The sequence below is a fragment of the Melanostigma gelatinosum genome, assembly GCF_949748355.1.
Source record: "Melanostigma gelatinosum genome assembly, chromosome: 7".
Lineage (NCBI taxonomy): Eukaryota > Metazoa > Chordata > Actinopteri > Perciformes > Zoarcidae > Melanostigma > Melanostigma gelatinosum.
In genome coordinates this window covers 5625387-5637772 of record NC_136640.1, presented here as the reverse complement: position 1 = coordinate 5637772, position 12386 = coordinate 5625387, and the positions used below count along the sequence as shown (strand labels likewise).

The window sequence follows — 12386 nt, the reverse complement described above, 5'->3', positions numbered from 1 at the left end:
GTCTGTGCACAAAAGAGAGCATGTCAAATTTGTTAAAATTAAAAAAAATTCCATGTGGTGTCATTTAATCTGCTCGCATTTTGTGAGGTTACATTTCAATTCCAATGTCCTTGGCAACAGCACAGCAGGCAATAGGCTGATAAGCCTGTTTTGAATTGAGATTCACACAGTGGGATTGAGTGTGAGAGAGAGAGAGAGGGGGGGGGGTGTGCATGCATGTGCCTAGAAATTAAATCATGAAATCAAGCATAGATAGAACAAGGTCGGGGAGATTAATGTAAGATTATTAACATGGTAGAAACAAGGGCAGGGAGAGATAGAGGGAGGCATACAGTAGAGGAGGAGGAGGAGGAGGCGGTCCTTCTGCCAACTCCAGCCTATCAGACGGAGCAAGGCGGTGCTCAGCAGTCAGGAAGGAGGGAGCAGAGCAGCAGCAGACACAGAGGAGAAACAACAGAGCATGTTAGAGCAGCAGGGAGAGGTGTGAAGGTAGAGGTAGGTAGACCGAGAGATGCAGTGCCACAGTGTGAGGGTCTACGAGGCTGTCAGTAGCGCCACTCTTCATCCTCTCGTCAGGGACCACGATGTGTTATGGAGCTACGATGCACAGGTTTACTGCAGATGCAGCGAATGCAGATAGAAGTTCACCTTGAGCTGGAGTCCAACAGTGCCACTCTGGACCTCTGGGATTACAAGAAGGGCTCATTGATCCCAAGACCGAGATGAACAGAGGTTTCATCGGATCTCACAACCTGCCAAACCAGGGGTGGCTACAGAATCTTTGACTTTTGGATCGCTGGTCCAGACACCAGAACGTCTGACGGAGAGGCTCTGGACAGACAGTGCAGGGCCAGAAATCAAACAGGTATACTTGCTTTGGCAGACACTTGACAGCTGTCTCCAAAACCAGACAGCATACAGAACCAAGACTGTGACATCTACAGCTCACACTGGAACCCCGCAAAGCCACGACCAAGCAGGTCCTGCAGCCCAGGGACCCTGGAGCCGGCCTGACCTTGGACCGTCTGTCACCTGAACCCCTCGTGGCACCGCCAGAGACATCCAGCATGTCTCAGACCGGAGGACGGTTCCACAGCAAGAAGGCTGGCATCCGAGCCGCCGTGATCCTGATCGGACTCCTGCACAAGTCTCGCAAAGCCAAGGAGAGGGAGAGGGAGAGAGAAAGAGAGAAAGAGGAGAGCGAAGGGTGGGTGAAGCTTGTCCCATTGTGTCTTCTGATGATTCAGGCATGCTGGGTAGAAAATGAATGGCTTAGGGACAAGCAGAGAGTCTGCAGTTTAATGTGCAAAACTTTATTTGCTTGTAATGTCTTTGTTATTTTAGGGGCATGGGGCACTTTGTGCTCTTTACGGTTCAATAAATTAGCATGTGCAGTCTTAAAAAAGTTCCTTTTTTTATTAGAGCGTGCATGTCTGTGTCAGTGGAAATGACAGCCAGCAAAGAGAGAGACAGGTATTGAGGATTGTAGGTGAATGGCGGTTTGTTGTGAGTGCTTTTGAAGAGCGAACAAGAGGGACCGAGCGGACAGAAGAAGAGCTGTGGTGTGGAGAGCGAGGAACATGGGGAAAACGAATGAAGTGTTGAAAGAGAGAGATGCAAAGGTCATCCACTTATCTATTTGTGTCTTTCTACGTCCGCTTCTGGACAGTTTTTGCTCTACACACGAGCACCAATGGACACTTGTTGATACCATGTAATGCTGATGAAACTGTGTCATCACTTTAGCACAAGAGCAGCGTGAACAAAGGTTTGTAGGTTGGTGAACTGGTCTGAGAGTTGAAAAGGTGAGCTGCAAACGAGAGGAAAAAAAAGACAGTATTATGTTTTACTGCACACAGCCCTGCTGAAAAAAACCCCGCAGTAGATATGGATTTGAAATGAATTTATTATGGACGATGAAGGCAAAGTAGAAAGCATTAAAAAGCGTCTGGCAATCTCTTGAGGACCTTCAGACGGGTTTCTATAATGACAGGAACACCAGATTGTGCCTTCAGGAAGACAGTTGATGCCTTACTTCTTCAGAAATTGCCACTCCAAATGCACCTGTAAGGGGATTTTCATTGCATGCTGCGTTGTGTCCAGATCGCCCTGCTGCTAATACTCCCTCAGACGAGTGCATGTCAATATGACCCCTGGGAAAATCCCACCTGGTAACAAACAGTGAGGTTGGAAGGGTCGAGACTGCCAACTCTTCCCTTCCACTAAGCCTCCCCCAGGGGTTGACCTGTTTTGGCCGAGCTAACATTAGCAGCAATGCACATACAGTTAAATTGGAATCTGAGCAGAAGGCTGAGTTTGACTTGTCAGTGTTACTGTGGTGTGGGATGCATACAGTGTGCTCTGGGTTAGGTGTGTGTGTGTGTGTGTGTGTGTGTGTATGCGTGCGTCTGTATGAGTTTGTGTGAACATCTGATACGCGGCACTGAATGCACTTTGCTACTCTGTTCTAATAGCCTGGATCAAAATAGGCTACATTGAAATAGAGTGTAACTCACTTTGCAAATGCTGATAAGTTTCTCTGACCTCTGGGTGTTTGTGTGCGTGCGTGTGTGTATATGTGTGTTATTTAGTTTCAGACCCCCGGCGGCGATGCTGGATTAGCGACCACACAAACCGGGCAACTGCCCCAGACCTCCTGGGGCCTTACAGGTTCATTGTGCGACGGCTGGTTTGTGGTGATTTGATTATTTGTCAACTGAAATGATAAAGACCTGTAATATTACCTGATCCCGAAGTCTTGGTTTGTATTAGGAACCATGGTTCATAATACGCTTACATTGTGTGTATTGTGCCTTTAATTGACCGAATTGACACAGTGCAATCTGCAGCTTAGTGATTTTCCATCGTTCAATCAGTTGGTTTCGGAGCCTGTGGGCAAAATATGTACTTGATGGCAACACGGTACACACACAGCGAGTGAGACGAAAGGGGTAGTCAGTCGGCCCCCCGCACTTTTCTGTGTGCCCCAGGGCCCTCGAGTTGATTAACCCAGCCATGCCTGGAGGCTACCACATCTGCTAATGCAACAGTACAGCATTGTCACACAGATGCACACAAATACACACTTTATTTGCATGTTTTTCACTTGCGCGCTGTGTGATTCATGGTTTCGATTATGCGTGTTGTCATATCAAATGGCGACAGTACAATCATGTCCGGTGAATTGCAAACATTTTTACGGTGTCTTGGTCCAAGTGGTAGTTGTTATGTGCTTGATTGCGGTCCTTTCAGACTAACTGTTAGACCACCCATTGTGGCACGGCATTTCATGTCAAGCAGGGTTACTCTAACAATGAATACAAGGAGAAGTCAATTACAAAATGGCAACAACATAATGATAGGGAACACTTTGTATATAATGCTGTAGAAAAATGTGTTTTATTGGGTTTTTAACCACCTGACTTTGCAGCAAAGAATTTGTGAAAATGTAATTTTCGGTCTTTGTCCACATTTTTCCGCTCGTCCACAAATAGGGCAACATACACACAATATACAAACCTACAGGAATCTTTCTCCTGTATCTTCTATGTATTCCTCTCACTTTTAATCTCTGTGCTGATAGAGCCATAACGTACTGTATATGCGCCCTCCATTAAGTTGAACCGCATGAGGTCCGCTGCTGGTATCTGCATGTTGATCTTACTCTCCATGCATCAATGTCCTCCATAGTCCATTTATCTCCAGCTGCAGACCTGATGTGTTTGTGTGTGTGCTTGTGTATGAGATGTTTGTCCCATAGCGTGTGTAGCTATGCATGAGTTGTGTTTTTTTGGCAGTTCTTATACAACAAGTGCCGAAGCGGTTATGGTTACAGTTCCCTCTTGGTTTGTGGTGTTGTGGTGCAGTGGTTGTGGTGAAAGAGTGTGTACCTGTCTGTGTAAGCGGAGACAGACTCATTTATGATGCCAGTGTGTTTTTGAGACCTAATCTATAATCCCAGCATGGGGCTTTCTGTTCACACACTGTGTTGCCCCCGTTTAACATTAAAAGCTTTTCATATCACAATTTACCATCTAACAACATGGCTTGCTATGTTACTATGTTGCTATGTATTTTGAGTATTTTGAGTAGCCATGAGACACAATAAACTATTTTTTAAATGGTAAAAAATGCCTATAGCCTGACTCTGAGACTGACTGGGCTTCTTTATCAGCATTTCAGTCATTTGGGTTTTGTTTTTCAGCTGTTAAAGACTCAACGAAACCCTTCTAAAGGGAAACACCTCTGAGTGCCACCCTTTCTGATGACAAGTTTCATGTACAGTTCACTTCAGTATCAGACAGCAACGACTTAAATGATTCAGACCGCCAAATATCTCACACAGCTGCTTGCTCATGAGTAGTTCCACCAGCAAAATATTTCAGGAAAGATCCTTGATTTTAACATGAAAGACTGTTTTTTACTGAATACATTTATACACTTCAAAGTTAGTCAGACTAGACGGACATCACTCTAATATCTAACCAGTATATACGAGGCTGCTGCCATCTGTCAGTTAGCTTAGCTTAGCTTAGCACAAAGACTGAAAACACCTCACCTGACTCGGTTTTTTGTACAGATTAATACAATTTACAAGATAGAGGTGTGTTGCAGCGGTTTCCACAAATATATTCAAATGGACAACATTTCGATCCCAGTCTTTTTCAGGTAAAAATGTAATAACTAGAATAAAAGCTCCATCATAAATACATCAATCCCAATAGCATTGCACCTACATGTGATGAACTGTTCCTTGAACCAACATGTCTTAACAGTCTCCCTTTAAATCAAATCCCTATGCGGACCCATACAAGGTCTTCCTCACCTTCTATATGTATTATTATTAAGAACACCTGTCAAAATAATGATGAGACCAGACACATAATAAAATGCGCGGATGATTCGGTTGTTAGTCAGCCTACACGGATGGGGTGGAATAAGATCACCGGCCTGTGGAGGTGGACTCTGTGTAATGGCTTGGCAGGTCTCTCATCCTGCTTAATGTAGCAACAACTAAGGACGTGTGTATTGATTTTAGAAAGTCGTCCTTCGCTGCTAAGATGCCTGTTATGAAGGGAGAGGAACTCGAGATGGTGGACGGCGACAAATATTTTTGGCACAGTTCTGCAAAAGAAACTGTGTTTTAAAATCAGTTGAGATGCTCAAAAACTGAAGCAGAATCTTTTACTTGTAGGAAAATGAGCTCTTCAAAATGCTTTTCTGCTTTGATGATGTTTAAGCATCTTCATCTTTTTTACTGTTGTCTGACATGGACATCTTTGCACAGACAGGAAGAACAAGAGACAGCTTATAGATTGTGTGCAGAGAGTTTGAGCTCTTGCCTTCAGGTCACTGCTAGAAAAGGAAAATGCCTGAATGATGTCTTTGAGTGGACGACTGTTGATATTCTGAACATGGAAAACTGTATGCACATTAATAGCTGGCCTCTTTCCTCAACTGACATATTGCATTTTTCCACATTTGTGCTTTTTGCAACCTCAGACCTCATATTGTTTCAGGTTTCTCATCTCTCGTCGTTGTTTTAATCATTTCGGTTTGTGCGATTGTCCCAGTTGTCTGGTTTATTTTGTTTTGGTGTTTCAAACCCTGCATGCAAATCATATTTCCCTTTGGAGTAGATAGATTGATTTGATTTGACAGTTATGCAAGGATCTCAGCAGTTGCAGTCCCTGAAGGGAACAATCTCATCAAACACTAGTCAGTGGTCTATTAAATATCTGTTTGAGGGTCCTTAATAAGGAGAAGGAGAAGTGGAGCTTCTGCAGGGCATAACAACGGGGGCTGCAGAGAGCTCCTAACTCTGCCTGAGAAATACTACCAAGGGGCTCGAGCTTGAGGTTCATTTAGGAACCTTGTCAGAGCAATTCTGAGCAAGGAAGGGACAGAAAGGTTTAACTTAGCGAGGAGGTGTGGTTGACCCCGTTGCTATGATGCGTTCTTTTAAATTGGTGTGATTGGTTGGTTCTCTTGTCTCTTTCCAGACATGGAAAGGTTTTTTACCTTAAGAGCTATCTCAAGGGCTGAGATGCTTTGTGAATAGGTTTTATCTTCACAAATATCTCGTCTTAAGTGTCTTAGAATTTTGGAGGAGCAACTCTTTGTTCTAGGAATCTGTCATGGATACATTCCCAGAAATTCTAATTGAGTGCTGTCTCCCTTTGAATGGTACGCTGCTCAAACAAACATGCAATCTAATGGCGAATCTGTTAAATTGACCAGTTTGGGATTAAAGCCTCACATACACCATCCAGTTGGACTAATGGAGTTTCTGTTCGTGTGTCCTGCAGTATGTGGTTATTGAAATGTTTGGGGCTGACCAACTGAGAAAATAAATGACACTCGCAGCTGGTGGCAGCTCAGACCCATTCCTCCGACACACCGTCAACCACCACCACCAACAGTCATCTGTGACACTGCAGCCAGCCAGGCAGCCGTCCAGAAGAGGGAAGTGACCCACACCCACACGATTCAAAGAATCTCTGCTGGTTCCACTCCTGTGTGACTGCACATTGATCCAATCTAATTCATTAAATATCTACTTGATGGCTGCATACACGATATTGTGCCTGAACACTGAGGCTCAAGCTGGATGTCACATGGAAATAAAGAACCAGTATTGTTCTTTAAATGCAGTGTAGCTAGTTAGCCCTAAAATATGAAATGATACATGACATTTTTCATCATTTAGTTTCTGATGTAACCCTATTTGGCTGCTTGGCTGGTGCATATTTCAGCAAGCAAGTCGGAGAGATGCATTCTTTATGGTATGACTCAAACTGTATTTTTTCACGTCTAAAATAACAAGAAAAAAGGCTCTTAGGAGGACAAACCCATGTGCTTGACAAACGTAATGCTATCTCAGATTATGTGCTCGGCTGGTGTTGCTGGAGTGTAAACTTCCCCAGATCACTCTCATTACAGCCACATGCACACTCCTTCAACATGTGGTACAGACCTGTGGTACAGACCTGTTGTGTCCGGTTAGCGTTGCGAAGCAGTGATTGGACAATCTCGGTTTATGAGGAGGGGCTCAGCCTCCCAGTGCACCTCACGCTCACATTTATTGCCAATAAATGTATTGCCAGCAGAGCTGATGATTTAAAAGTGCAGTCTTTCCTGTTGCGTTTCATGACCACCTTACACAGTCTTTCCTTGTCCTGTCCCTCCTCTGGCTGTCGAACCCTCCTCCTCCGTTTGTTCAACACAACCGCTTTTTATTCACTGACTCACTCATATTTCCATTCCCCCGTCTCCCCCTCTGTTTTTCCTCTCTACCCTCAATTACTCCCTCGTTTAAACTCCCTCTTGTTCCTCAAGTGAGTTTCACTCCTTTTGTGATTGGCAGCTGCGAGGGGACCCGCATAGTTTCTCACACACGCACAAACTTGCACACATTTTAACTCGCATGTCTGTGTGCTGTCTGTTTGTACAAATGTGACAGTCAGCCTTGTCTTTGGGTGTAATGGATGAGATCGTATTGTCTCTAACAAGTGCCCAGAGACCCACCCAAGATGACACTATTTACCCAGCTCTTCACAGGGGATTGAGAATGCTATTTTTAGTCGGCAGAGAATCATTTATTCTCTTTCTCTCTCTCTCTCTCTTTACACCTTGCTCTGCTGCCTTCTCTCCTTCAGAAATCTGCCTGACATTCATTCATTGTGCGCCTCACGCGCTCTGTCTTCATATCCCCGAACCGTTTCCTTCAGGACCTTCCTGCTCGTGTGGTTATCAGTGGTGGAGATGGTTGAGAAGAGAAGTATTCAATGTCACCTTAGAGACACTTAACTCTATTTTCCCCCTGAGTCAAGCCAGTGAGACTGGGCGAGATTGGGCAGTGATAAAGAGGAACCGGATCCCAAATGAAAAGGATTAGATAGGATTTATGGCGTATCCTGTGATATGATAGAGAGCTGGTGTGCCAGGCAACTGTGTTTGTCACTGTAATGTAGTACTGTGCCAAAGGAGAACATATATTTTTTAAGGTCTTGTTTTTTACGACTGTCCAGGGTTAATAATGAAATAACACGCTCTTCAGGTGAAGCAAAGATACATAATCATCTTTTGACACACACAAAAGGTGTTTGCTAAGAGCAAACAGTGAAAGAGAGAGTGGTGCATCTTCCCATGGAACACCTTTGAATAACATCCAGGAGATGTGCATGTGCGGACCAGATCTGTTCTGAAAACAAAGTAATTGAAAAGAGAATGTACATGACACCTCTTCCAACGGTGAACCCAAACAAAATAGAATTTCTTTCAGTGAGGTGTTTTTCTACATTTTGTTCACCACATCTATCTGTTATTCGGGTGTTTACTGGGTCAGAAGGCTCCATGTTTATGCAACTACTAATGCATTATAGCCACATACTAGTAAATTGACTGTCATGCTTGAGGAGCTATCCAAAGAAGGTGTGATTAACTGCACAAAGCACAACCGTAGACAAAGAAACAAACAGTATTCAGCCTGTGACCTTTATCTGTGTCTCCCAGCTGTTGGTAGATCCGTTCAGGTAAATGTCTATCAGAGGCCTCTTGGCACCATTTGCGCCGCGAGGCACAAAACAACGCTGACATTTCAAAGGTAAAAGCTGCAGTACGTAACCTTTCACTAGCTTGGAGGGTTTTCTCTTTGTGTAGGAATGTAAATCCAGTGTCAGAGACGCAGTGTGTGTCACAGAAGCTGGTCATTTAGCCCGCTTGTCGGCGTTTAAGTCAATAAATTGGCTGCAGTAGCTGTTACGTTAAATGAGTATCACGCAGGGTAACACACTTAAAGTGCAGAATAATTGACCTTGTTTCTTTGGGAGCAACAACATGACACACACACACTCGTGGTTTCCTCGGGTGGGACTGTGTGTGCCTGGAGAGGGCGAGCCCGTCACTGGTGTCGCTTTAGTCTCACGCTCGAATTAATCACAGAGATAATTGAGCGGGGAGAGGAGAGGCGTGTCGGCGTTGACTGGGCCGATTGGGGCAGTGACTTACTCAGGGGTGGCAAGAATTATATTGCTGACATTAGAGTGTCTTACAGTTTCTTTCGATCCTATGTTGAAAATTCAATTTAAAAGAAAGAATAATGATCAAGTGAGACTGAAAACCTGCTCCTCTCCTCTGTTCCTCTTCCTCTTATTGATAATGAGTGTTTCAGGTTGTCTGGCTGGACAGTCTCATCTGCTGTCTGCTGTCATCTTTGTATCTATTCACATCACAGTAAGAGAGAGAGAGAGGGAGAGGCCTGGTGTTCCCACAGGCAACAGTGCAGTTGCCTCCTAATTATTTCTCCCCTGACCTCTCCGCATATCTGCACATATCTGAGATGACTGAACTCCCCTGGTGGGCAGCTGACTGACTCAGACATCCATTTCTTACTCCTATATGTGGAGCGGACTTTGTAACAAGGATAGGCTTACAGATAGTAGATCGTACAGGGAGAAATAGAGGAAGGACGTGAGACAAAGTCATTGAAATTGCTGTCTAAAGGGCATTAAGATATGTGATGTACTTTACAATGTAACGGATGATCTTAAGTTAAAGTTTTGCTAAAAAAGCCCCGAAACAAGACTAAGGCTTAGTCCAAAGATGTACTAATTCACTACTCCTCAATCGACTGTCAATGGTCTACTCTTTAGGAAACAGTACATTAAGTCCTCTATGTTGTGTCTCATTTTAGATACTTGTACTTAATTATTTGTATTCATTTCCAATTATTTTCTGTTGAATCAAATTGGATTGAGGATTTCAGACACTTACTATTCATCATGATTTAGCGTCATCACAATAGGCTGTACATAAGAAGTGGACCTAGTCACTGTGACAAATAAAATGCTGGATAAGACATTTTTAGGCCACTGAAAAAGGTTAAAAATAACTGTCATGAACTGGGAACACAGGGTTAAAGTTCTAAGGCGAAAACAAGCACAACACCCAGACTGAACAAAGCAGAGGTCAGTCACAAGGTCGCCACGCCCTAATGCACACCTGCTTTATTGTCTATATTCCTTTAAATAGGACCACGTTCCAGTTCTGAATAGTGAAACCAATGCGGAAGTGTCGTATACTTGCATTCTTTCTAATCGACAGCAGAGGGCATCTCCTCATGGTTGCAAAAAGAAGACTGATTGTCGACTTAAATGCAGCCTTTGAGAGTGGCACAAGGGTCATCTATAAAATCAGTCATGAGGATGTCATTATTTCTACAGGTGTTTGGTCATTAAACATTGTCTCGATGATTGATTGATTGAAAGTTCAGCAGGAATGTCTGTACAGAAATGTATGGCAATCCATCCAATCGTTCTCTTGTTTATGATTGCAAATCTAAACCGAATTTAAGAGTCAATCTCCGGCCTTCATTAATCCCACTTCTATCTTCTGTAAGACGTGTTCACACTCGGTAACTTAATTAACGTCGTTTATGTCAAGCAACAGGCGTCACCTTTCCTCCTGGAGAGTCAGCCCCTGAAAGTGCTTTTCAGAGCAGTAACTGTCGTGTCAAATATGTAATGTCGCGGAGGATCTTGCTGTGCGACGTGGTTTTTCATTTCGTCTACTTCAACATACATCAGGATTGACGGGTCCTTCCATCCATGCGCTCCATCTCTACACAGCCCTCGTCTTTCTCCCTTTGCTCTGTCTCCAATTACTGCTGTATTAACTCCATTAGAGAAACCATCAGTTGTGTAATTGACCAATTGGCATGAGGATCAGGCTCCTTATCAGGTTTCGTATCAAATATTAAACCCAACTGGAAACGGGAGTGCGCAGGAAGGCCCCCAGGGAGAGGACTCATATCCGAGACCCGCAGTTCACCCTCTGCTGTCTGTCTCCGTTCTCTGTTCTTTATTTCTATCCTCTCTGCACCCACCATCACCCTGATTTCCTGTTTTCATCCCCTTATCTCCTCTTCCTGTGATCTGTCAGTTATGTGGGGATGTGTGGTGGTATTGCCCCCCCCCCCATGTTTTGCTGTCCTAATCTTATCTCAAGGGTGTGATCAATACATGAACGAACGGAGATGTATTACCATCTCTCCCTCTATCTGTGTCTGTCTCTCTCTCTCTCACACACACACACACACACACACACACACACGTGCATCATTCGATAAACATGATGAATGTGTATGTAATTACTGTTGAATCAACGATAATTAGCTGCACAAATGCAAGCAGGATTACAGACATGCTGGAGAAAGGTACATGTTGTACTAGTTTGGATGTAAATGTGGAGCACGATCTGCCCTATTTTTGCCTTGCAGATTTGCAACCACTTAATCTTAGCTGGAGGTGACAGAGGCTTGACTTAAGTTACACTTCATTCATTCACTCGGTGAAATTTATCCAACAACAGCAGTTTTCCTAAAATCCTTTAAAGAGCATGTTCCTAATCCAACCAAAGACGGTCGCCAGGAAAGACATAAATCTAATAAAATGAAGTAACGTCAATAAAGAGAACCATAACCGGTAAACCATTTGAATTTTGGTTCACATGATACAAATTTGAGAAAGGACACATGTCATTTCTGGCCACCATCTTTGTTTAGCTCTGTGAACGATCACACATGAGAGGCTCAAACTGGGGCCGGCCTGCTGAAAGTCTGATGTGCTACACTCCCATCCATCACACCCTTACTCTCCACCTAAGTAAGAAGCACACTCCTTCCTACGTTGGCTGTCAATATTGGTGTTTGATGTAAATTGTGAGGCGCTGAATAAACATATTTCCTCAGGACAGTGGGCTGTCATTTGATGATGCTATGAAAAGCCCCCTCTTCAAAGTGCCTTGAGTGCACATCTAATCCTCTTTCCACTGCTCCCTCTTCTGACTCACTTTCCCCATGACCTGTTCTTCCTAAATTGTTTCTTTGCTTCATCCCTCCTGCTGTCCCAGTATGTGAGTTCCCTCCCTCCCTACCTGGGTGGGAGTCAGTAACTGTGACGTAGCTGTTGTTTCGTCGCAACAGAGAGACAGTCCAAGGACAGCAGCTCCTCGTCTTTCCCTCTTTCTCTCGCCGACGCGCGCACAATCCCTCGAACAGCATCTCTCTGTGAGCAGGTGTGAGTGAGTGTGCAACACAGAAACACAGGTCATCTGTAGAGGCACAGCGCAGGGCTCTGCCCCAAGGACAGCGGTCGTAACAAGCTTTTCATTTTCACAAGTCAGCAGTGGAAAACACACAGTGTCCCACTTACCTCAGGCTGAAGAGAACGATGTCCAGCTAAAACCATGTTTTATTTTTCTAATTTGTAATCCCTCCTATTGTCTGTCTTGGCTTATGATGCTCATTCAAACACTGCTCACACTTGGCTACCTTGTACTAGCATGCATTCAACACACGGGGGGACACAGTGGTGCATTGTGTGAAA

General features: G+C 44.1%; 1 protein-coding gene across 4 annotated transcripts in view; it reads left to right on the top strand.

Moving 5' to 3' along the window:
- The first annotated feature begins 461 nt into the window (after positions 1 to 461).
- The window catches only part of rap1gap2a (RAP1 GTPase activating protein 2a), a 33850-nt gene continuing 21925 nt past the window's right edge, over positions 462 to 12386 (top strand). For all 4 annotated transcript variants that reach the window (XM_079271479.1, XM_079271478.1, XM_079271477.1 and 1 more), the window contains exon 1: positions 462 to 1207. In XM_079271479.1, the coding sequence (XP_079127605.1) occupies positions 1068 to 1207 (140 nt within the window). In that variant the 5' untranslated portion in view covers positions 462 to 1067. The remainder of the gene's footprint in view (positions 1208 to 12386) is intronic.